Source organism: Ahaetulla prasina, chromosome 13, assembly GCF_028640845.1.
Source record: "Ahaetulla prasina isolate Xishuangbanna chromosome 13, ASM2864084v1, whole genome shotgun sequence".
Classification (NCBI taxonomy): Eukaryota; Metazoa; Chordata; class Lepidosauria; order Squamata; family Colubridae; genus Ahaetulla; species Ahaetulla prasina.
In genome coordinates this window covers 23,145,413-23,171,336 of record NC_080551.1, presented here as the reverse complement: position 1 = coordinate 23,171,336, position 25,924 = coordinate 23,145,413, and the positions used below count along the sequence as shown (strand labels likewise).

The window sequence follows — 25,924 nt, the reverse complement described above, 5'->3', positions numbered from 1 at the left end:
AAGTCATAAAGAGTGTGTGGGCTTTTTGCTAACTTCCACCCTGGGCAGGATATTAGAAATAATAAACACCAGTAATTTATTTTGCCCAAAAGTATTTGGAATTGTTTAGAAAACACTGGCTTCAATGCTTTGGGGGCAAACAGATCAGAGGTGAGTTTCAGCAGGTTCTGACCAGTTCTGGAGAACCGGGGCGGAAATTTTGAATAATTCAGAGTACCGGTAGTAAAAGTTCTGACTGGCCTCACCCCCATCTATTCTCTGCCTCTCAAGTCCCAGCTGACTGGGAGGAAATGGGGATTTTGCAGTAACCTTCCCCTGGAGTGGGGAGGGAATGGAGATTTTAGAGTACCCTTCCCCTGCCATGTCTACCAAGCCACGCCCACAGAATCGGTAGTAAAAAAAATTGAAACCCACCACTGAAACAGATGTTTTAGACAAAATGCCATCGAGACTGGATTTCAAAACGATGAAATTCTTTTGTTTTGTGAGATGAGGAAGGTAGGGGCCGGGATAGCTCAGGCAATAGAGAAGCCTGTTATTAGAACACAGAGCCTGCAATTACTGCAGGTTCGAGCCCGGCCCAAGGTTGACTCAGCCTTCCACCCTTTATAAGGTAGGTAAAATGAGGACCCAGAGTGTTGGGGGGGCAATAAGTTGACTTTGTAAAAAAAAATAATATACAAATAGAATGAGACTATTGCCTTATACATTGTAAGCCGCCCTGAGTCTTCGGAGAAGGGCGGGGTATAAATGTAAACAAACAAACAAAAAAAAGAGTGAAAGTGGCAGGGAGACCCACTTTAGAGCAGGGGTCTCCAACCTGGGCAACTTTAAGACTTGTGGACTTCAACTCCAGAATTCTCAAAGTTTTAAAGTCTTAAAGTTGCCCAGGTTGGAGACCCCTGCTTTAGAGGGATCTCATTAGATTTCATTTCCTTAGATTGGGGTATTCTTCTGCATGGGTTGTCTGAAGTGAGATGGTCTCTTGCAATTATTCCACTGCTTCTTGGTCTAGAAGACCTCCAAGGTCCCTTCCAACTCCGTTATTATATTATGGATGGAAACTAACCAAGGAGAGAAGCAACCTAGATCTAAGGAGAAATTTCCTAATAGTGAGAAGCAATCAATCAATGGAACAGAAGTTGCCTTCAGAAGTTGTGAGTGCTTCATCCCTGGAGGCTTTTAAGAAGAGGCTGGACAATCATTTGTCTGAAATGGTACACAGGGTCTCCTGCTTGAGCAGGGGGTTGGACTAGAAGACCTCCAAGGTCCTTTCCACCTCTATTATTCTATGTTCTTCAATAGACGATTCAAGAAGGTCGGAATGAGACGGCATCGCTCCGTTTTGTTCCTATTTTGTTCCTCACATGGTTGGTTGTTTGCTAAGAGACCGTAGCTTTCTATTTATGGGAGACGTGAATTCTAGATGTTCTCTCTAACAAATCACCGGTTTGTAAACCATTAACTTTGTTATTTTGACCTGGATAACACAGGTTTCAGTCTTAACCTCACATCTCTCGCGTCCAGAACATGAACTTCTGGCAAAATCTATCCTTTCGCCTCTAAAAATCCGAAGCAAACGTCTTCACCAAGCAAAGCCTTCAGAGTAAAAATAGAAATTCTGGTTGGTTGAGTTTAGTTAGCAAAGAGCAGTAAGTATACTGGATGAACCAGCTGGTCAGGTTATGAGTCTATAAACCAAACTTATTGATGTAAGGGAAGAGTGGGCTGCTCCCCACCCTACTGGCACAGCTCCCTCCTGACTTATGGAATAACAGGCAGGATGGAAAATCTCAGTTGGTAGCTGCCATCAACAGCATGGCTGCCATCCTCATTTTTACTCATCAGAGAGATGGCTGCCTTGAGAGTAGTGAAAATATCAGGCCCTGGATGAGCTTTGCTTTTCAGAATTCGGGCAAGGGGAAATTGCCAGAGTCCCCCCGCCCCACCTCAATTTGCAGGGTGGTCAAAATTTCTTAAGAGGACACAGTGGCTCAAAGAGGATGCGGTGGCTCAGTGGCTAAGACATCGAGCTTGACGATCGAAAAGGTCGGCAGTTCAGCGGTTCGAATCCCTAGTGCCACGTAGTGGGGTGAGCTCCTGTGACTTGTCCCAGCTTCTGCCAACCTAGCAGTTCGAAAGCAGGTAAAAAATGCAAGTAGGAAAATAGGGACCACCTTTGGTGGGAAGGGAACAGCGTTCCGTGCGCCTTTGGCGTTGAGTCATGCCGGCCACATGACCATGGAGACCTCTTCAGACAGCGGTTTTGAAACGGAGATGAGCACCGCCCCCTAGAGTCAGGAACGACTAGCACCAAGTTCCCTGCAGCAACTTCCCATGCTTCCAGTTAAGGATATTTATGTCCCCATTTTTCAGGGAGTGTAGAAATAATAAAAACAATCCAGGACTTTCACACCTAATGTGCAAGATAGCACCAGTTTTCAACCCCATGTGATGCTCCGTTTTTCATGGAGACGGCTTCAGTGTTCAAAAATAACGAAATAATATTTGAGATTTGTTATGTGGCTTTGAGTAAAAACATTTATTCAGAGCAAGCAATAGATACGGTTTTCTTCTTCTTTTTTTTTTTTCCTGTTGGTTCATGTCCGATTTTCGGAGGTTGACCACGCAGTTTTCTCGGTGAAGTTTTTCAGAAGTTTTTTTTCCTCCCCCCACCCTGCTCCGTTTTAGATCATGAAGAACTCTGTGGCAGCAGTTATGGATCTTTCTGTCTGAATGGTGGGATCTGTTATACCATACCTTCTGCTTCCAATCCGTTTTGCAGGTAGGCGAAACGTTGACAATTACGCTTTGTGGCTTAAGGGCCGTGGCTTTTTCAAACATCACAGCGTTTGCCCCTTTCCCGGTGCATTAGCTGTAGGGTGCATTAGCTGTAGGGTAGAGCTGCCCTTGCTGATTCGACCCGGTGTTATGTTTTATTCACTTGAAAAATGTGATACCCAGCCGCAAAAGTGCTGGTTTAAGAGAAGTCTTTTACAGCCTCTGCATCAGCTAATTTCCCAGGCACGAAGCCTCCGGGAAGTCCCTAGAGACAGAGGGAGAGAGAGAGAGAGAGAGAGAGAACAGTAGGAAATACCAAGGCATATTGGCCTAATTGTAGACTGACAGATCGTGGCCGGAAAAGGGATACCATATTGAGAGGCGATGTCTAAATCCGATCATTGTGGAGATGCAAGGAAACCTTGTGTCCCCAGAATTACAGCAATTAATTGCTGTTGTCTTAACGCACAGGATGGAAATCGATAATTCCCGTTTACCTTTCAGCACTAAATAGTTATTGCACTTTATGGTCAGACTGGGCATTTCAATGGAAGAGGAAATACTTCCCGAGTGAAAAGAGGCTTTTAAAAACCAACCCAGTAGCAAATCCCAGAGAGATAAGGAAAAGACGAATATCTCAGCCCTTGATGTATGCATTATTTGTGTCCAGGTAGTTCTCGGGTTATGACCGCAATCGAGCCCAAAGTTTATGCTGCTAAGTGAAACATTTGTTCAGTTGAGCTTTGCTCCATTTTATGACTTTCCCTGTCCCAGTTGTTAAGTGAATCACTGCAGTTCCTAAGTGAGGAGCATGGCTGTTAAGGGTTATCTGGCTTCCTTGACTTGGCTTGTCAGAAGGTCACAAAAGGGGATCACGTGACCCCGGGACATTGCAACCGTCGTAAATACGAGTCAGTTGTCTAGCATCTGAATTTTGATCATGCGACCGCAGGGATGCTGCAACGGTCGTAACTGTGAAAAATGGCCATAAGTTCCTTTTTTCATTGCCCTTGTAGCTTTGAATGGCCACTAAATGAACTATTGTAAATTGAGGACTACCTGTATGTTATTATTCCAATAATTCCAATTTTATTATTCGAATAATTCCAATATTATTCCAATAACCTTTTACTCCCAATTAGATCAGGTGCTAATTTTTTGTTAGATATACTGTAAAAAGTTTTCTACAAATAGAGAACTCTGTCACATCTTCCTTCTTCTCGTCTCCTTCTGCTTACAAGCAACCCCTATTTGTTTTCCAAATCAGCACCAGAGGCCAAAGCGTACTTTACTCCACTTTTACTCATGACCTACGAAATTTAAAAAGTATAGATTTTCTTTCCTAAAAGACTGATTAGTCTGCAGAACATTACATTCATTGTAGCGGTAAATATAAGTAAACATACATGCCGCGGTCCTGTAGAAGAGGCAATTCTCACAGGGTGACCTGGCTAGTATCGGCTGGGCCAGAATGAAAATAGGATATTCTCATGTTCCTTGAAATCTTCCCTGCAACACATGGAAAGCAGATTTCACTGTAAGGTGGCAATTTTAACATTCAATTCTGGGAATTTTGTGCACATTATTACTCCATTACAGACAGATAAGATTACATTCCAGTGCACGCTGTAATTAAAATTTGTCATTAGGGAATCTTTCAAAGATCGTAACCTCTCCTCTGTTCATGTCATATTTCAATTAAAACCCCGCAATAAATGTTTCCCTTTCCTTCAGTAAAGAAAAGCCTCCATTTTTGCAAGCATCCTCACAATGAACTGTCATTCCGGTTTTGGGGGGCAGTTTTCGTTGCTGTGTTATTCAACCCTAGCAAAATGCAAGCTTTCCATTCAAGTCCTCTTCTCATACGGTGTCATTTTGCCTCAATCTCTCATATCCCCATGGTTTGCTGATTCCGATATTTCCCCCAATTGCCCGCACCGAATTATTTCCTTTAATATTCAGATTTTTCAATCCTTCTAAGTAGCCAGAATCTTTTGTTGGATTCGCACGTCAACATTCTCCTTACACAGTGGAGATTTATATTTTGAGACGCCACATTTCGCATCTTTGGGGTTGTGCAAAGGTGTCCATAAGAAGCCACAGCGGGCCTCACCTGCGTTTTAACTTCAACTGCATGGTGTGACATCATGACGCAGTGTTGCTGGTCCCTTTCCCAGATTCCGTGGTCACTGGGTCTACTCAAAACAGCCACCATGGAGAAAATGACGGTCATAAAATCTTCAGCCTGGCAGATTTAGGACTGTCTGTGTAATCCCAGTGTTTTTCAACTCGGGCAATTTGAAGACACGTGGACTTCCAAGTTCCAGAATGCCCCAACCAGCATTCTGAGTACTGAAGTTCAGGCATGTTGCCTGGGGCATTCTGGAACTTGAAGTCCACACCAGTGATGGGTTTCAATTTTTTTTACTACCGGTTCTGTGGGCATGGCTTGGTGGGCATGGCAGGGGAAGAATACTGTAAAATCTCCATTCCCTCCACACTCCAGAGGTAGGTTACTGCAAAATCTCCATTTCCTCCTGATCAGCTGGGACTCGGGAGGCAGAGACTAGATGCGGGCAGGGCCAGACAGGAGTTTTACTACCGGTTCCCCGAACCACTCAAAATTTCCGCTACCGGTTCTCCAGAACTGGTCTAGAACCTGGTGAAACCCACCTCTGGTCCACACTTCATCTAATGACTCAGGGTTGGTAAAACAGGAGAAAGGCATATTGTGCGTGCTGCCTTCGCATTCTTGCAGAACAGAGCATGAGTCAAATAAAGAACAAACAGGGAATTCGAGCAACGTACCTGTACTGCAACTACAATACCCTTTCCACAACTCCTTGAGCTCTTCGCTCTAACGCTCATTGTATTGGGAGACAACCAGAGGTGGGTTTCAGCAGGTTCTGACCAGTTCTGGAGAACCGGCAGCGGAAATTTTTAGTAGTTCGGAGAATCGGTAGTAAAAATTCTGACTGGCCCCGCCCCCATCTATTCTCTGCCTCCCGAGTCCAGCTGATCGGGAGGAAATGGGGATTTTATAGTAACCTTCCCCTGGAATAGGGTAGGAATGGAGATTTTACAGTATCCTTCCCCTGCCGCGCCCACCAAGCCACGCCCACAGAACTGGTAGTAAAAATTTTTGAATCCCACCACTGGAGACAACCGAGAAAGTGAAGAGGGAGAGGGAACATGGACCAACCTTGTGGTGGGGAGGGGGAGGAAATGTGGCTTTGTTTCAGCTCACAAACTCACTCACCTTTGTTCCCAGGTGTGTTGACAACTACACAGGAGCTCGTTGCGAAGCAATCTTGCTCCCCAGCATCAAGAGCCACTCAAGAGGAGAACTGTTTGTAGCCGTGTTGGCTTCGGTTGTCGTTCTCAGCGTCTTGGTAGCCGGAGCGTTTTTTTTCCTTTGCAGGTAAAGTAGCTGAAATTACTTATTGACCCAGAGAGATTTGGGCTGTTCGAATTGGCAGAATAAAAGTTCCCGTTCTGTAGTCCAAACTTTAACGTACGTGCCGTTGCTCTTTAACACTGACCAGAATGTGTAATTTCCCGTATCGCTTTCTAAAAGAGCTGAGACCAATTCCATTCTCAGATAAACTCTACGAACAGAATAGAATAGAATTTTTTATTGGCCAAGTGTGATTGGACACATCAGGAATTTGTCTTGAATTCTGTGTTTGAATTAATCTGAAGATAACAGTGTTTCTGGGCAGCTGACTCACAATCGGGCCGTGCCGCTTTAGTTCCTTGGCTAAAATATAAAATAAATAAAACAAAACCTCAGAGAAGCTGTAAAGCTGAGTCAAGGGAAGCTGGCACACACATTTTCAAACAAGGCAAACCGCATTGTCCTGAGAGCAGAGTTTATAAAGAGCGTTGAGTTGAGACAGGCTGGCACAAAGAGCGGCCAACAATTGCGTCTTATGCTCCGTTTCAGGCCATTCACAGCCTTAAGCCACTTCCATTGAGAAGTGTGAGAGGGGAAGCTAAAACCCACCGGCTTTCTCGGATTATCCATCTTCTGTCTCTTTGTTGTCTCATTCCCTTTATCCCTTCTTGCCAGGAAAGGCCAGATCCCACGGGCCAATGCCCTGGAGCGTGGCGAACACCTGTTTGAGGGAAATGGCAGGGATGCTTGCAACAGTGAGTACTTCTCCACTCAATACCTGGTGTAAGGAGCAGGGGGTGGGGGAGGACAGGTGTAGGGAAGCTGCCTGCAGCCTCTAAATCAGGGGCGCCCAACCGTGGCCATTGGTGGACTTCAGCTCCCAGAATTCCCCAGCCAGCTATGCCAGTTTCAAGTACAAACGTAATGCGAGCTATGCTGGCTGGGGAATTCTGGGAGCTGAAGTCCACAGGTCTTAAAAGTGTACAAGGTTGGAGGCCCCTGCTCTAAATCCACTTTTTTTGTAGCCATCAGCACTTGAATCGTCATCGGCCCCGATTGATTGATTGATTTAAGTTTATAGGCCGTTCACCTCGCTATCCAAAGCGACTGATAGCATGGGTAGTTTTCCCTATTCCCGGTTTTGAAACAGGGAGTGGAGTCAAAACTGAAAGATAGCCTAAAAAACTCTCTAGCTTAAAACGAGGTTGCTGTAGGAGATGACCAGGCTGAGCCTGAGGGAGGGAAGGTCAAACGCGTCATCAGTCTCAACTCCCTGCGCGCCCGCAAGAGTGCAGTCCAGCAAACCTTGAATTCTGTTGGCTCTTATCTGCCGCCAATTTGCCTTGACTGTTAGTAGTTCAGATTCTTGTCGAGAGCATCAACTTGCAATAAACCTGTATTTAGTTGAACTACCTGGGTTTCCTGATTTCCCGCGCTTGATAGTCACACTTCCAATCCCTCATCCCAAGTCGTGGACCACTGCAGACCCAAACCCCCAAGTCATTACGCACACCCCCATAAGAGATTGCCCAGTGGGTCTGATGGAAATTGGTGTCTTTTTCAGAAATAACTGAATAAAGAAATCCAAAGAAGGAATTATGGACCAGCTGCAAGAGAAGTGGAAAAGCTGAAACCACGTTGGAGGATATGGTAAGAGGGCGGAACGGATATCTGTGACAAAAGTGTTGTGCTAATTAAAGATTTACCAGGCCAGCTATATTTAGGATCCCGTTTCAAAGGAAGAGGGGCTCTCGCGGAGAAGTCTGACGTGTTGCATGGACATCTTCTCTGAATTTTTCATACTTTTCCAACTTTTCCATTTTTTATTACAGGAGGGTGTTTTTATTATGCAAAAACAGCGAGGTCACAAGATTCTGATGCATTATCATCCTGATAAAGGGGGAGAAAAAAAAATAACGACATCTGTTTAGGCTGTGTCTGGTAATTTTGGCCTGCTACAAAAACGCACGGTGAGAGCGAAGAAGCTGTGAATTATTCTAGACACCTATTTAGGCACACTTGAATAATGCAATTTGCTTGGCCAAAAATTATGAATAAATCGCATCGGCTCGCATTTTTCCACAAAGGCTTCTTTTAATGCATGAAAGGAGAACGGGCTGGGATGAGAATTGTATTTGTACATGGATATAAAGGTAAAAACAAATAAACAAATTATCAGGGAAATGGGAATTCATAGGTTTTTCTTTCCAGGCTCCTACCATCTTGAGATACTGTCTTCTGTTCAGTCTCCAGATGCTATGTTCTAAGGCAGGGATCGGCAACCTTAAATACTCAAAGAGCCACAAAGATCCCCCCACTCAATTCTGGAGCTGACCGGAAGTCCGGTATTCTCCCACCATAGAGTCTCCTCCTAGCGCGGCGTCCTTTTTCCTCTACCTGTCCTAACCGAAAGACTTATCAATTGTGGAGCCGACTGGCGACAGGGAGCCGCAGCAGAGGGATGAAAGAGCCACATGCGGCTCCAGAGCTGCAGGTTGCCAATCCCTGTTCTAGGGATAATGCAACCTATGCAATTTCTCTTGATGATGACTCTATACTTGTTGATGATCCAAGCACTACCCTTCCTTTTCTGAAGCCACCTTACACTGTTGGTTCACATCCCATTGTGTTCCACCCAGATCCTTTTTTGCTGCCCGATATTGTTTCGGAGACAAACAAAAATGTGACCGGACGAAGAATAAATGTTAAAGAATTCCATGCAGACTGAAGACGGACCCCAAAATAAATCCTGCTATGTAAATGCCACTCCTTTTCCTTCCCTGAACAAAGCAACACCTAATAATTAAATGAGAGATCTTCAAAACAGATTCTTAGGACAAGCCGATGAACGAGTTAAAATTTGCTCATTGTAGTCTTGAGGATTTTCAGTTCCTCGTTTTCGATGTGCTTAATTAATTCCTGCGGGTACAAAGACTAGTGTGCTATTTTAATACCTTTTTGCAAGCTGCCTTGACGGAAATGATGGGAAAGATAAGACATAATTTGACATTTTTTTTTTAAAAAAAAAAGAAAAGTCTAATAAAGCCACTGTCTTCTGTGATTTTCAGGAATCTGTATCAGTGTTCCCAGATACTCTGAACGAAAAACGTGATTTACGGGACCAAATATCTATGCAGAAATATGCACAGCTTATGTTCTTACCGTTCCCAGACGCTGGAGGTCAGAGGTATGTGAAGATGCTGAGAGAGACATTTGAGTCAACTCCGTCCTCGGTAATTAAAATGGACAAAATGCTTTTAAAGTATTTCCGAACATTAGTAGGTAGTATTGAAAAGCTGTTGGATATCTTCCATCCGTTTTTATTGAAGGCGAAATCAGCTTTATGCTTTAGTATCCTGCAACGGACTTTCCATGTCAGGAGCAAGCTTAGCGAACAAAATCAGAACCATTTTATGTAAAAGTTCCCACAATGTACAGTGGTTGACGTCCGGGGGGGGGGGAGCCCTTTTAGGGTCATGATGTAGTCACCGTATTCCTTTTTTTCCCCTTCTGTTTGAAACATTTCCATTTGTAAATAAAGTTTATCCTTTTCAAAGATGTATCTGAAGTCTCTCCAAAGTATCCTGGGTTTGAAATTCATTCATGTGTTATCAGTTGGTTGTAAAAGACAACTAATTAAGAAACGACGCCTGGCCAAGCCAGAGTAGAGTAATAGTTAAGGACGAGGATTGGGGAGGCTCAGGTGTGGGGCCACCTTGGTCCTGGGGTTAACTTACTCTCAGTCCAGTCTACTGACAAAGTTTCTGTTTTAGAAAAGAGTTGGAAGAGTTTCTAGAACAAGGGTGTCAAACTGGATTTCTTCGAGGACTGGATCAGCCTCTGTGGGCTGGGGGAGGGGAAGGAGATGGGACGGATGCTTCCTGCAGCACCCTGCCAGCCAAAATGAGGTGTGGGGGGTCCACTCCTCCGGGCCTCGTTTTCACCCCCCAGGCCTTCTGCAGCACTCTGGTGGCCATTTTCGGCCCCGTTTTTGGGCTGTTTTTCGGGCCCATTTTAGCCGCCAGAGGCACTGAGGACTGATCCTTCGGTATTTCCAGTCTGGCTGCATGGGCTGCATTTAAGCTCCCCGTGGACTGGATCAACACCTTCAGTTTGACACCCCTGTTCTGGAAGAAAACTGAGGTGGGAAAAAAAGTTCAGCAAACTAACATAAAATTATATGTAGTTCTGTAATGACTCACAAATCATTTCTTCTTCTTACTCATGAAACCATCAATTGGTCTGTAGGCTTCTTCTTTAAAGGTTTGGTGTTGTTGTTTTTTTGCACACCTTCTGATTTGAAAAAATTGCCAACCACAGACCCGCAGAATTGAGGAGGAGAAAAAAACCTATTTAGCCATTTGGCTATAAATGGATTTATTTCTAACAGAATCTCACCTCTGCATTACAATCCCAAAACTGAATTTGTTTTTACACTACCCAGGAAATTTACCCAGAAAACTGAGTTGACCATATACCAAATTTTCCAGAATCCATCTCAGTTCAGGAAACTTTTTAAAGCAACCAAATTACTCTCGTGTGCCCAGCACGTGTCAATGCCAACTTTAACAGAGAGATACATATTCAATATGCACTTTAGATTGTCTTCCGTAAAGCAGCGCTAAGTTTTCCAACACAAAAAGTTTACTTTAAAACAGAGGCCTTCAAACTTGGCAGCTTTAAGACTTGTGGACTTCTGTGGGAGCTCCTACGCTCTGGAACGAACTTCCCCCTGGATTACGTCAAGTGCCTGATCTTCGGACCTTCCGCCGTGAGCTGAAAACACACTTATTTATTCAAGCGGGACTGGCCTAATATTTTTTAAATTTTTTAATTGGGGTTTTATCATTTTGGAGTTTGAAATTTTAAATTTTAAATTTTTTAATTTTGGCCATTTCTTCTAATTTGCTCGGTTTTAAATTGTTGTCTTAACTGTATTTTTTCATGTTTTTTACCTTTAGGCTGTACACCGCCCTGAGTCCTTCGGGAGAAGGGCGGTATAAAAATTTAATAAAACTAAAACTAAACTAAACTCCCAGAATTCCCCAGCTGTCTGTAAGCCACAGATTTCCCCAGCTGGCTGGTTTTTCTGCCTTTTTAAACCAGCCAGAAAATATCAGTGTAATCCAGATACCTTCAAACTTGGCAGCTTTAAGACTTTTGGACTTCAACTCCCATAGCTGGCTGGAGAATTCTTGGACTTGAAGTCTACAAGTCTTAAAGCTGCCAAGTTTGAGGATCCTTGCTTTAAAATAAACACGCTGGCTGTTAAAACCCGACTTCTTTTAAAGCAACCTAGCTAGCGTGCTCCACAGGCAAACCCATCTCAGAAGTGGCTTCAGAATGGGATGTCTCTGAGACGTAAGCAGAGTTTCAGTTTTGCGCATTTTAAATATTATTTTAAAAATGACTTCCCTAAAACTTTTGAATTACTGGCTTTATGAATCACGTTGGCAAAAAAACCCTGAAACTTGGCCCATAAACCTGCATCAACCTAGAGTACACTAACCAACCTTCTGTATTCCTACCCCTAATATTTCCCTAAGTTTTAGTATTGCGGGTGGGTATTGCATTAACATTACCAAATCAAACCAGAAGAAAGATGATCAGGGACTCTCAATGTTAGGCAACGACTTCAACTACGTGAAGAATTTGGTCCTGAAGCTGGATTGCCATCCTTCATGTATTCAAAAACAGCACCAACAGCTACGTAATGAAGTAGGTCATTAAAGCTAGTCCAGCAAACGGCGTTTCTTCCAAGGCATTAAAAGCAGTCAAGTCTGAAACGACTCCCAAAATACATCATATGGACACTTTTATCCAGAATGAAAAATGGTGTTTCCTTGCATCACGGTTTTCAATTTTTCATGGAAAAGACAAGCACATTTTTGTGAGGGAAAAAAAAAAAAAAAAAGAAAGTCAAAACTTCCTGGCCCTCTGCTTTTGGAGGAAGACAGAAAGAATATTACTTGAGGTTGAAAGGGGAAAAAAATGTGTATTTAATTCTCTGTTACCTTATTTTGCACTTGCCCGACTTCCCCAGTATAACCGTAGGACATTAAACCAAATCATAAAATATCTTCAGTAGCTTTAATGTCAGAGAGAAAGCTGAATATCAAGTTAAACATCTTTCGGTCATATAATTCTGCTGCCGTTCATCCTTCCTACATTGATAAAAGCAGTGAATTCAAGTGGGGGGGGGTTGGCACAGGAAGGAAGCCATATTAGATTGTTGCCATTTAGACAGCTCCAGGTCACGACAATTCATATTTAAAACACTCAACAGCAGAATTCAAACCAAATTAAGACAAATCTTGAGGTTCCTTCATATATTTAAGACCCCCAAGGAATATATTCCTTCCTTCAACCGAAGCGATTAAGAAGCAAGCAACTAATTTATAATATAAACTGTAGCTAGTGTACAAGACTGGCAATCTTTTTACCAAGATAAGGCCAAGAATCCAGACCATCTAAAGCAGAGGTCTTCAAACTCGGCAGCTTTAAGACTTGTGGACTTTTACTCCCAGAATTCTCCAACCAGCATAGCTGGCTGGAGAATTCTAGGAGTTGAAGTCCACAAGTCTTAAAGCTGCCGAGTTTGAAGACCTCTGATCTAAAGGATGAATATTCAAGTACAAACGTGGTTTCAAATTTGACTAGGCCTCCATGGGCTACTTTGCCACCTTACCTTAACAGATGATTTTAAAGAGCTCAGTTCAGACCTGAAGCTTTGCATTTCCAGAGACAAACAATAAAAGACAGCTTAAGACAGGCTTAGTTCATAGGCTGACTTGTTCAGTAATCCACTAAGAGCATGAAAAAAAAACCACTGATATTTTTTTCCACCATGAAAGCATTGGTGATGCTAACCACCATCATTCGCAACTACCGGAACAAAGTAAAAATCTACCGTATATATACGAAACACTTTCAGTTTTAGAAAATGGAGTTTAAAAAAAAATCTTCTTTTCTTCCCCGAATTTAAGATCACATCATCGGGGAGACCGTCAAATCGACGGGAAAAAGCCTTCCTTTTTGTTTCAGGAGGCACGCGTAATGACATGCCCAGAATGGCCCGTTTCTCACAATTAATTGCAGCCTGGTTGGCCACTGTACAGGGGCAGAAGAGAAAAGAGAAAAAGAGAGAGAATTTTAAGCTTGATTGCCTTTAGCCGAACCGAAGTGCAGAAGCGCCACGACCGTGGTGTAGCTGTGCAGGAGGACATCCTTGGTCTCGTGACATTCCCGGAGGACGAAATTCCCCGTCACGATTCGATCGCATCCGATCTCCCCGTGTCCGAAGAAGCCAAATAGCGGCACGTTGGGGAAGTACTTTCGAAAAACGTCGGCTTCCACGTTCACTTTGTTGTGATAAAAGTGGCTCCCCCTGCCCACGCAGGCGAACATGAAAGCCAGGCTGTGGTGCTCGGGAATGTTGGCCGCTTTGAGGCGTCGCATGGCCGCTTCGGCTAACTTTTCATCCGTGACTTCTTGATCCAGCAGGACGGAGGCACACTGGATCTGGGCACCGCTGAATGCCAGGCCGACCACGCCCCACGACTCGGCAGGCTGGGTGTGACTGGAAGAGAGGAGGGGAGGGGGGAGAAAACAGAGTCAGAAGCTGGCGGGTCACAACCCAACATCGCCCAAAAGGCCATGCAAAGTAATACAGGTAATCGTTCGTTTAGCGAAGGTTCGAACTTACAACGGTGCTCAAAGATGTGACTCATGACAGATTCTCAGGCTTAACAATTGTTGCTTGATCAAACTTTTAACAGATTAACAGAGTTGGAAGGGACCTTGTAGGTCATCTAGTCCAGGGGTCTCCAACCTTGGCAACTTTAAGCCTGGAGGACTTCAACTCCCAGAATGCCCCAGCCAGCTTTGCTGGCTGGGGCTTCCTGGAGGTTGAAGTCCACCAGGCTTAAAGTTGTCAAGGTTGGAGACCCCTGATCTAGTCCAACCTGCGCCCAAGCAGGAGACCCTACGCTGGGGGTCTCCAAACTTGGCAACTTTAAGACTTGTGGACTTCAACTCCCAGAATTCTGGGAGTCCACAAGTCTTAAATTTTTCAGGTTTGGAGACTCCTGCCTTGTGCCATTTCTGACAAATGGCAGTCCGGTCTCTTCTTGAAAGCTTCCAGTGATGAAGCTCCCAAAACGTCTGAAGGCAACTTCTGTTCCACGGGTTGATTGCTCTCACTGCTTGGCACAACTGCCGTGTATTTTCGATGGTTGCTGTGTCAGGTGATGGCCCTCTGTGGGAGAATAGTGGGAGTCAATGGGAGAAGCCAGGTTCACTTGCCAACTCACTTCACAACTGCCTCAGTTAGGGAGGGTCCCAACTGTTGTAAATCGAGGATTATCTCACCAACCCAAATACGCTATTCTCAGCTCCCAAATGGGCATTTTAGGCATCAGAATTTTCTCCGACTTCTCCCAAGACAAAACTACTCTGATGGACAGCAGCGAATCAACTTGCCCACTTCCCTGAGAAAATTCCCCGTGGGCATTAAGACAGGGGTGGTCAAACTCGATTTCACTGAGGGATGCATCAGGGTTGTGTTTGACCTTGGGGAAGAGGGTGGCGTGGCCAAGGTGGGCATGACCAGCTCAAGGACTCTCATGTCAGGGGCGCCTGCAGTGGGCCGATTGCTCTACCAGTGGAAACAGGCTCCAGAGCTCCGTTTTCAGCTGCGACGGCCTCCTGTGACCTTCTGCCAGCCAAAACGAAGCTCAGGAAGGCAGCCCGCAGCCCTCCTGAGCTCCGTTTTCGCTGGCAGAGGCATCGCGGGCCGGCCCTTTGCTCTTTTCAGGGATGCTCCGCAGGCCAGATCTAAGCACCCCGTGGGCGGCATCCGGCCAACGGGCCTTAAGTTTGGCAGCCCTGCAGTAAGAGGTCCAAATATTGAAAATCTGAAGCTTCTTGTTTTGTTTTTTTAAATACATAAATTAAATTAGCCTCTTAACTGGAAGCTGGTTAAAAGCTAAAGGGCTAAGGGGCTCAAGAGTGTGTTATCTAACTGACAGAAAGGAAGTCACTCAAATAAGGTGAGAAGTGCAAACGGAGGGGAGGGGTGAAGATGACGAAAGGGCTGTAACACACATCATTGGCACTTCTAAATTTAGACAAACAAATGATAACTTGGCAGAACACGAAGCGTTTTAAAAGTGGTTCACTGTACGAGCAGTTGGCACAAATCTCTCTTCCTTCCTTTAACGCGAGGATCGAATGAAAGTGGCCGACTCCAAATCAGGAAAAACTTTTCAGGAAACCCTATTCTCCTCGAAAAGGAAATAAAAAGGAAAAAAAAAACCCATGGAGGTTTACAGGTAGTCCTAGATCTACAACTGTGGAGGAGCCTGGAATTTTCCTTGTAAGTGACGACGGTTGTAAGTTGAGGCACTCTTGTGACTGGCTTCTTTTTGCGGCAGTTGTTAAGTGAACGTGATGGTCATTCAGCACTAGGCCAGTAATAGCTAACCTTTTTGCTGTTGCATGCCAAAAGCGTGGGGAGCGCAGGGGGGGGTCACACGTGTGTGTGCCCACACCCATAATTCAATGCGCTCCCCCCACATGCCTGCACACCTCCCACCCTGCGATCCCCCCGCTTTTGGTACGTGATGGCCTGGTGGGCCCATTTTTCACCCTCCCCAGGTCCCAGAGGCTTTCTAGGAGCCTGGGGAAGGTGAAAACTCCTGCAAAGTTTTCCGCTGCAAAGGGCTGCAAAGTTTTCCGCTGCAAAGGGCCCCGCTGCAAAACTCCGCTGCAAAGGGCCCCGTTTCCCAACTTCTAGTGGGCCTGGAAGGCCAGAAAATCGGGTGGCCGGCGTGTGCAAGCAAACTGGAGGTGAGCTAGGGCAACAGAGATATGGCTCCGCGTGCCACCTGAGCCATAGGTTCACCATCACAGGCCCAGGCCATTCCATTAAGCAAATCAATGCATTCTTATGCACAGGTTTTTGTGGTTTTTTTTGGCTAGAAACTGGACAAAAAAAGCTGGAAACAGGCAAAAAAAACTTCTGCCCCCCCACCATCACAACCAAGAAGACACAAGAGCTGACTATATTTGCCAGCAACTTATTCCTACGACAGATATCAGTTCTGGCAATGAACCTGCGATTGCCTGCCAAGTTCTCTTATCTCCTCAGAAGCCAGCGTAACTGCAGTTCGTTGCTGGTGCAACCAAGGGTTCAGAAATAAACAGAAATCCAGAAGCCAAATTCTTAGTCTCGAAATATTGCAGCCAAAGTTTCCAAGAGTCAGTTTTTGTCCGTCACAAGAAGCTATAGAGCAGCTCCTCCTGCTTTTATACCCTGTGGGGTGTGGCTCCGTGACTCAGCACTCTCTAGGCCTGCCCCACCCCTTCTTTTGTTGTTCCCGCCTCTCCTTTCTGCGATGCCTGGGATTTAACCAGGACTGATTGTCAGCAGCTGGGTCTTGAGGCGTTGCCTGGGAGGGGGAAGGTGCGGGAGAAAGAGGCCTCGTCATCTCCTCCACCTGGCCTGCCTCTGGGACCTGGAGTGGAGCCAGAGGGGAAGGTCCCGCAGAGGGAAGCCCTGTCAGCTCTTCCCCCTCACTCTCTGAGTCACTCTCTGCCAAGAGGCCAGGCTCGAGAGCCGAAGACACAACAAAAACCAAAAAAAACCCACCCCATTGTAAATTGCGGTCACATGACTGTGGAAGGCTGCAACCAGCCATAACGATGAGTGGGAAGGCCTGATCCAACCCAGCTTCTCTTTGCTCGAACAACTTTTATCAGCCCAAGAAATACAAGCAGGCCAGGAAAATCAGAATCTTCCTTGATCGCAATAGAGAAGCCAAGATTTTCAGAAACAGATAAAAGCCGACCGGACTGAACCCTACAGACGTTCCTCGACTTACAACCGTTCCATTTAGTGACTGTTCGGAGGTGTGTGGGGTACAAGGCTTATGACCAGTTTCCACGCTTACGTCCGTTGCAGTGTCCCCGGGGTCACGTGATCCCCTTCTGCGACCTCCTGACAATGAAGAGTCAATGGGGAAGCCAGGTTCCCTCAACCATCGTGTTACTAAGTTAACTGCAGTGATTCATTTAACAACGGTGGCAAGAAAGGCGGTAAAATGGGGCAAACCCCCTTTTGGGCTCCACGGTGGCCGTACGGCGGGGACTACCTGTGACCACAGAAACCTAACAAACCGAGACACTCACGAAGTCAAGGAGGGAATGCTCTCTACGTATCCGCCTGCTAAGATGATGCTTTTTTCGTTCAAGCGATTGACAATTTGGCGGAAAAATCGTGACGATCCCGACTTCCAGTTGTTGTATCCAAAGAGGAGCATGGCTCTAAGGTCCGGGATATTCTTAAGACCTGGTTGGAGTAAAAGGAGAGAGAGAGGGAGGGGGGGAGAGAACAATATTATTAATCTCTGTCTTTCTGCTGATAACAACCAGGTGCCAAAAGACATGCATCGTTTAGTCTACGAGCTGAATCTGTTTATGTTTTCTGACCTACTTTCCCTAAAGGGACAGAGCAGCCTGTACGCATATCGAAAGGTTCCCACGAGGTTTGTTGTTGTCATAAGAAGCCCTCCAGCAAATTTCTGACCTCTTGGGTACTAATCCTGGAGGGTTGTTTTTTTTTGTGTGTGTGTGTGTAAGGCTCTAATCATATGTTTTGTATTGGGCAAACTTCACCAGCAGTTTTAACCTTTTACATATCAGAATACAGGGAGCCCAGCAAGGAAACTGGCCAACAACAGATATAGCTAGAAAAAAAGGACTCAACATTTCCTCCCGGTTATAAAAACCCTGTAAAAACCACGGGAACCAGTTGTGGTTTAGCAGGGAGAGGCACAAAGTTGGAGAACAAACCGGTTGACTTAAGTCTATTGCGTGTGTTCACTGGAGAAGGGATCTTTTGCTCTCTCGCTTAGCTGTTTCTGGTGGGTAAGGATGGAGAAAATATTAATTATTTCTAGCCTGCCTTTATTATCTATTTTTATAAACAATACTAGGTAGCGAGCCTTACCTAATACACCTTCCTCCTCCTCCTCTTTTCCTCACAACAACCTTGTAAAATGAGTTGGGCTGAAAGAGACAGACTGCACCAAAGTCACCCAGTCGGCTTTTATGCCAAAGGCAGGACTAGAACTCACTCTCTCCCAGTGCTCGGCCCAAAGTCACCCATTGCCTTGCATCCTAAAGCAGGACTAGAACTCTCCGTCTGCCAGTTTCTAGCTTGGTGCCTCTACCACTAGATCAGATCGGTATGGAAAGAACGGCAGGAAGACTTAGAAAATACGATTCGGTTCCAAGAATCACTAAGTTTCTTCCTAGTCTTTTCAGCCAAACACTACATCACAAATCACAACCTTCCAATCATCACCCTCATCATTTAACGACCCCATAATCCCTTGCAGGGTGGAGTCTGGGCAACTGAATGGAGCTAGCGGAGCGTTTTAATGGCCGGATGCCCTTCCTGTTGCCGATGCGGAGTTCTGTTCAGCAGATATATTCTCATTGTGCCCAGAGATAGAAGTTGTTGTGACTCGTCCTCCCTCCTCTCCTCAGCCGGGCCCCTCTTGTCTCCAACCGGGCTTGTTATCAGACTCCGAGTCTGATAATGAAGATGAATGGCCTGTCATGCCTCCAGCCCCTGTCCCTGGCCCCATGCCCAGAGAGGATTCCAGGAATGAACGGACAAGCCCGATAAACTTCACTCCTACAGCTTGTGTTTCTTTGGCTCAGCCGTCAGAGCAAGAAGGCAGCCAGGTGCTGGAATTACTCGGCCCTACACCCTCTGACCCCTCCCTTTCCAGAAGCTGCCAGCAGATCCAGCTGAAGACAATTCAGCGTGGGAGGACCCTCGCTTCTGGAGATCTGAGAGGCGACGCCAGCAGAAGGAGGGGTGGGGCAGGCCTGGATAAATGCTGAGTCATGGAGCCACACCCCACAGCCTATATAAAGGACCTGCTTTTGGCATTCCAACCTTGAGTCAAGCAAAGTCGTATCGAGTTTGCTGATACCGGACCCTATCGCTGAAGTCACAACTTGGACTCCTGCCTACCCTGATAAACCTTGAAGGGACTTGGCAAGCTGCAGAGGCTTCGTTGCCAAGTTTGCCACGGACTTCCTTGACTCGTTCGTCGGAGTGGGGGGTGGGACACGACAGAAGTATCTGCCTCTACCTAGGATCGAACTCACACCCTTCTGATTGTGAGGCGAGAACTCTACCTCTAGGCCACTGTACCACTCTGGCCAAATCGCAGCCTTCCAATCTACTCCAAAAAATATCTTCAAAGCAATTCCCACGTTGCGCTGCTCAAGCCTGCGTTCGTCTTATGAGGGTCAGCTGTATCAGCTTTTACAATCTTGTGTGAATTACCACTGGGAAATAAAAGGCCAGACTGTGACAGCTTTAAATAATAGCACGAGTTCAAAGAGAGCCCCCAAACAGCCCCCCCACCCCCTTCGGCTTGCCTGCTTCAGCAAACTGTTCTTCGTCTATGGTTTGCTTCTTCGGGTCTTTAAAAAAATGGAAGGTCTGAATCTTCACCCCATCGATTTTGGGGAAGAGCAGGGCGAAGCCGCCTTCTCCTTCTTCAATCTCCACTGGACGATGGCTGCCGGAGCCTTTGGGAGTAACTGAAAGAGCAACGTTCAGTGCCGTTAAAAAGGGGTTAATCTCATTTTCCAAACTCCAATAATCGTTTTGAAACCTGCTCTCGTTTTCCATAAGGAGCAGAAAGCGAAGCGCAGGCCATTCAATCGTGAAGCATCCTCCCTATTATTCTTTGGTGTTTTTAAAGGTTAGTCCTCGACTTGATGGCCACAGTTGAGCCGCCAATTTTTGTGGCTAAGTGAAACATATGTTTTAAGTGGATTTTGCAACTCTGGATGTCAAGCCATTCAACATTACAGTCCTTTCAGTTCATTTTGAGGCAAACCTGAGAGAGAACTAGGGATCTGCTGGGCCCCAGTAACTTACCCAGGACTTGTGAGGACATGGGAACGCTTTCCATTCTTATCATCTTCTTTTAATGACCCCATAATCCCTTGCGAGTTGGAGTCTGGGCAACTGAATGGAGCTAGCAGATTCTTTTAATGGCCGGATGCCCTTCCTGTTGCCAATGGGGAGTTTTGTTCAGCAGATATATTCTCATAGTGCCCAGAGAGAGAAATATCTGCCTCTACCTAGGATTGAACTCACAGCCTCTTGATTGTGAGGTGAGAGCTCCACCTCTAGACTACTGCACCATCTTGGTTTCCATTCTAATCAGAAGTCCAAATTCTACTTTTATTTGCAATTAATTTTACAGAATGTTGTGTCTTTTAAGCAGGTGGAAAGACCAGACTGGACGTACAGCTGTATCGAGGGAAAAAGTCAGGGAGCTTATTTTGTAGAGGTTGTTCTCCTTACCTACAACTCCAGGTGTCACAAGACCAAGCACCTCGCATCGTGCAGGGAGCAGTTTTTCCAAAGCGGCTGCAATTTCTTTACTGTATCTTCGCCGTGCTATAAATGCAACAACAAAAAAAAAATGGTTAGTCTAAGTTCCTGCAGGATCAATAACAACCTTGGGGGCAGCATCCAGTTTTTCTAAGTATTTTAATTAACTGCTGCAGTAAACATGGAGATCCCTAGGAGTAAGGAGAGCTGCTTGAAAGTCACACATCCGTCATTGGTTGGTCTTCACAATTTTCAGGAATAAGGTTTCAGATGATTCATGGCTCATTGGGATAGGCTTCCAGCAGGAACAAAGAGATAAAAATGAGATTTGAATTTAGGCTGATGGTATTACCTAGTTTAAAAGGGGGTGCAGTGGCTCAGTGGCTAAGACGCTGAGCTTGTCGATCGAAAGGTCGGCAGTTCAGCGGCTTGAATCCCTAGTGCTGCGTAACTGGATAAGCTCCCGTGAATAGTCCCAGCTTCTGCCAACCGAGCAGTTCAAAAGCATGTAAAAAATGCAAGTAGAAAAATAGGGACCACCTTTGGTGGGAAGGTTACAGCGTTCCGTGAGCCTTTGGTGTTGAGTCATGCCAGCCACATGACCACGGAGATGTTTTTGGACAGCGCTGACTCTTCGGCTTTGAAATGGAGATGAGCACTGCCCCCTAGAGTCGGGAAGGACATATGTGCGAGGGGAACCTTTACCTTATTACCTAGTTTGGGTAATGAAACATCTGCAAGGCAACCACCAAGCTCAGAGAGCACCAAGGACCTCTTGTTTCAACCCCAAGCTACAAACATTCTCCGCTATGCATCTCTGTTTGTTAGAAGGAAGTATGATTTGTATAATCTATCGTCCAGGAATTTAACCTTTCCAAATGTATGGACAAACAAGGAAAGATCTTATTTTCAAAGTTCTTTCGAAGGCTACCTGGTAAAAAGTTGTCGAGAGTCTGCAGAGCAGCAGCAGCAGCAACCTCTGCCAGCTCTCTATTCCCAAGGTCAAGCTTGGAGCAGAAGATCAAGATAAATCCTGTTTTCCAAACTTGGCAACTTTTATGATTTTGTGGACTTCAGCTCCCATAATTCTCCAGCCATTGTGACTTCTGAGAAAATTTGAAGTCCCAGAATTCTGGGAGTTGAAGTCCATACTTTAAAGTTGCCAGGTTTGAAAAATACTGCTCTATAGGATTCTTCCAGCAATATACTTTCGTGCTCCTGCAACTGGCAAATAACAAGAGACTCCGATAAATTCAATTACTTAGGCCAACTAAATCTATAGACCCACTTTATCCCCTAAATCTCAACACCCTTTGTGAGTGCCAAACAATACTTCTCCAAAGTTGTCTAATTAAGTCATAACAGAGCAGAGAGTCCCATTCAAGGGTATCATTTTGTCTACAGAACCCAAACAGTCCAATCAGGTGACAGCTTCCTTGCCCCGTGTGTATAGATCAATGGCTAAGAACACAGCTCACTGAGGAGGGAAACAGTCTCGCTGGCCACTTACCTTTCTTAGAACCATAGCCGCAAAGTTCTCTTTCAGTTAACATCACTGCATCTGATATTACATATAACGCTATCTGGGGGAGGACTTGAACTTTCTGTAATGTAAACACAAAACACAACATGATGGACAATGGACAGTCACACATCAGGAACTTGTCTTGTATATGAAAAACAAGCACAGCTAGCAATACAACTTGGGGTCCTCGGTGTTCTTGACTGAGCTTGATTGTTCGCTTGCAAATGTTTCGTTACCGGACTAGGTGACATCATCAGTGTTCGGACGGTGCTGGTAGTGCTCTGATGGTGATGGTGATCATCAAGTACTGATCATGTTCCCTAGTTGGGTAATGAAATGTCTGCAAGAAAACCACCAAGCTCAGAGCGCAACAAGGATCCCAGAGTTCACCCTGCGCTGCGGATATTTCTTCAACTAGAACCAAATTAAACTTGAAAAAAATTGGCTGCTTCTTGACTTGTCACTGGAAAAAAAGATATAACTGCACAGTCAAAAGGCTGTTTCTTAACAATCATCGTTTAGGAAAAAAAAAGAACAGTAAATGTGATAATGTAACAAACATGAACAAAGCTTGCCAAATTGATGGGGTTTCAAAGTTGCAACCTTAAGAATGAAGCTCAACAACAACAGGCAAAGACCTACTTCAGTCCATCTGTCCAAACCGCTTACCTCAATGTCTTCTGCTAACACGTGGACCAGGACATGGCTGTTGGACGGGCCTGGTTCCAGGGCAGAGATCCAGGTGATGCTCTGCTGTGTTCGCAGGATTCTGCGGGAACACTCCCGCCACAGCTGGCACACACTGTAACAGAAATATATATATATATATTTATAGAAATAATTATATAGAGAAATAGATAGATAGATGATAGATATAGATGATAGACAGATGACAGATAGTTATAGATAGATGATAGAGACAAATGATAGAAAGATAGATAGATAGATAGAGGATAGATGGATAGAGACAGATGGTATAAACTGATGATAGAGACAGATGACCGACAGATGATAGATGGATAGAGATATGATAGATTAGATAGATAGACAGATGATAGATATAGATGATAGAGACAGATGACAGACAGATGATAGATGGATAGAGATATGATAGATTAGATAGATAGATGATAGATATAGACAGATGATAAAGACAGATGACAGACAAATGATAGATGGACAGACAGATAGATGATAGATAAATCGATGATAGAGACAGATGATAGATGGAGACATTTTTTTTAAAATTTGCATTTATATCCCGCCCTTCTCCGAAGACTCAGGGCGGCTTACACTATGTTAAGCAATATGACATGATAGATTAGATAGATAGATGATAGATATAGATGCATGATAGAGACAGATGACAGGCAGATATAGATAAATGATAGATAGATGGATAGACAGATGATATAGATAGATAAATCAATGACAGAGACAGATGATAGATATAGATGATAGAGACAGATGACAGACAGATGATAGATAGATGGAGACATGATAGATTAGACAGATAGATAGATGATAGATATAGACAGATGATAAAGACAGATGACAGACAAATGATAAATGGACAGCCAGAGAGATGACAGATAGATATAGATAGATGATGGGTGGAGACAGATGATATAGATAGATAAATAAATGATAGAGACAGATGATAGATGGAGACGTGATAGATTAGATAGATATATGATAAATATAGATAGATGATAGAGACAGATGACAGACAAATGATAGATGGAGACATGATAGAGAGATAGAGAGATAGATATAGATGCATGATAGAGACAGATGACAGGCAGATATAGATAAATCATAGATAGATGGATAGACAGATGATGTAGATAGATAAATCAATGATAGAGACAGATGATAGATTAGATAGATAGATGACAGACAGATGACAGATGATAAATAGATGGAGACATGATAGATTGGATAGATGATAGACGGATGATAGATTAGACAGATCAATTGATCACATTGTATTGGGGGAGGGGGCAATTGCAGCCTCCTCCTGAAGCCCCCCCCCATCCCATCCATTCCAGGGATGTCAGCTGCTCCCTCGGGACTTCTGCCTGCCTCCGCTGCCACCGCCACCAGCCTGCCCTCTCCCGACCCCCCCTTCTCTCCGTGGCTACGACCACCAGCTACCCCTCCACCCCCAATTCGAGGGGCGCTTGTTCCTCTCTCGTCGCTCTTCGGGGTCCATTGGCGGCCCGGCCGCTCCCTTGCTCACCAGGCCGCCCGCAGGAGGGCCTTGGTGGGCAGGAAGCCGAGGATCCGCTCCACCACCTCGGCGAGGCTGCTCAACACGTAGCTGCCTTTGGGGTCCGGCTCCATGACAACCGCAGGCCGCGCGAGCCCACCCCCCCGCCCAAAAAAGCGCCAGCCCGGAAGCTCCGGCGCGTTGCTGACGCCAACGGCGACGCGACGCTCCCCGTTGCCGTGGAGACCGACGCGCGGGGGGGGAGAAGGAATCCGGAAACCCTCCCTTAGTCGCGAGTGATCAAGGATAGTCGCTCTAGCCTTTTGCATTTCTATGATGAGCGCTCCCTTACGTTACGAAGCTCAGAACGGGACTCGGAAGAACGGAATCTGCCGACTTTTAATGCTACATTTTTCCTATCTCTATGAACTCACAGCTTGAGGTTGGAGGGGAGACCACAGACCTAGAAAAGTGCAGATAATCCTCAATGAACAACAGTGAAAAGTGACTTATGACCGTTTTTTCACACTTACAACTGTTGCAGCATCCCCACTTATGATGGTTGCAATATCCCGGGGGTCACATTATCCCCTTTTGCGACCTTCTGACCCCCAAAATCAATGGGGAAGCCAGATTCACTTAACAACTGGGTTGCTAACAATTGCAGTGATTCACTTAGCAACCGTGTCTGGAAAGGTTGTAAAATGGAGCAACGCACAACAAAATGTGTCTCTTAGCGACATAAAATTGCAGTTGTAACTCAAGAACTACCTGTATAGAGCAAGGTTTTGTTTAAAAAAACTGTTTAGGGAGAAATCTTGAAGGCACGAAGAATGAAAGTTCACTGTGGCTGGGAAATATTTATGCATAACTCTTGAATAATCAGTTCCTTTCCTTGCATTTCCTCCTAATTTCTTTTTTAATGGAGCAAGGAAGAGTTCTTTGCAAGTGAAATGTTTCCAGGGGTTTTGCAAATCTTCGGCTGACATAATCCACGGTTTGCAGCTGCTGCATGTTGGATTTGTGTCCAGCTTCAGTTACAGATCTTCAGGATGATGGGACAGATGCAAGACAGGAGAGTCACTAGAATGGTGTCAAGAACAAGAGGAATCCCCCGTTATCTTTTGGGAGCATCATCGTTTAGGGGGATAAAAGGTCAAAGTGGGATGGAAAAACTATAAAAACACGGGATCTGAAGAAACCAGAAAGGAGCCAGTCTCTCTGCCAGTCAGGAAGAAAATTGAGGCGATTCCAAACTAGTTGATAAATAATAAATAAAATACAACAGGACTAGTAGGACTATATTTGCTACCATAATTGCTACCAACTTGCCTTCCATTGAGGACCTGTATACTGCATGAATCAAGAAGAGGGCCGTGAAAATATTTGCAGATCCCTCGCATCCTGGACATAAACTTTCAACTCCTACCCTCAAAACGACGCTATAGAGCACTGCACACCAGAACAACAAGACACAAGAACAGTTTTTTCCCCGAAGGCCATCACTCTGCTAAACAAATAATTCCCTCAACACTGTCAGACTATTTACTGAATCTGCACTACTATTAATCGTTTCAT

The 25,924-nt window shown here is 45.1% G+C and overlaps 2 protein-coding genes across 6 annotated transcripts in view; one reads left to right on the top strand and one right to left on the bottom strand.

The window, feature by feature from the left end:
- NRG4 (neuregulin 4) overlaps positions 1–10,580 on the top strand; it is a 47,637-nt gene extending 37,057 nt beyond the window's left edge. For 3 of the 4 annotated variants that reach the window (XM_058156654.1, XM_058156651.1, XM_058156653.1), the window contains 5 exons: positions 2,692–2,785; positions 6,053–6,202; positions 6,854–6,933; positions 7,743–7,828; positions 9,247–10,580. In XM_058156654.1, the coding sequence (XP_058012637.1) occupies positions 2,692–2,785; positions 6,053–6,202; positions 6,854–6,933; positions 7,743–7,756 (338 nt within the window). In that variant the 3' untranslated portion in view covers positions 7,757–7,828; positions 9,247–10,580. Of the gene's footprint in view, positions 1–2,691; positions 2,786–6,052; positions 6,203–6,853; positions 6,934–7,742; positions 7,829–8,010; positions 8,147–9,246 lie in introns of those variants that run through there. The other variant, XM_058156652.1, reaches the window with a different exon arrangement.
- FBXO22 (F-box protein 22) lies at positions 2,805–24,549 on the bottom strand. Of its 2 annotated transcripts, XM_058156647.1 has the most exons (9): positions 24,377–24,549; positions 22,804–22,936; positions 22,120–22,213; positions 20,580–20,675; positions 19,640–19,804; positions 17,369–17,528; positions 13,345–13,757; positions 4,188–4,290; positions 2,805–3,046 (listed from the first exon to the last, which is right to left on the bottom strand). In XM_058156647.1, the coding sequence occupies exons 1-8, from the start codon at positions 24,478–24,480 to the stop codon at positions 4,217–4,219; spliced, it is 1,239 nt and encodes a 412-aa protein (XP_058012630.1). In that variant the 5' UTR covers positions 24,481–24,549; the 3' UTR covers positions 2,805–3,046; positions 4,188–4,216. The 2 variants fall into 2 exon arrangements, with proteins under 2 accessions (XP_058012630.1, XP_058012631.1); XM_058156648.1 differs by lacking the exons at positions 2,805–3,046; positions 4,188–4,290 and adding an exon at positions 12,077–12,342.
- Positions 24,550–25,924: the final 1,375 nt, after the last annotated feature.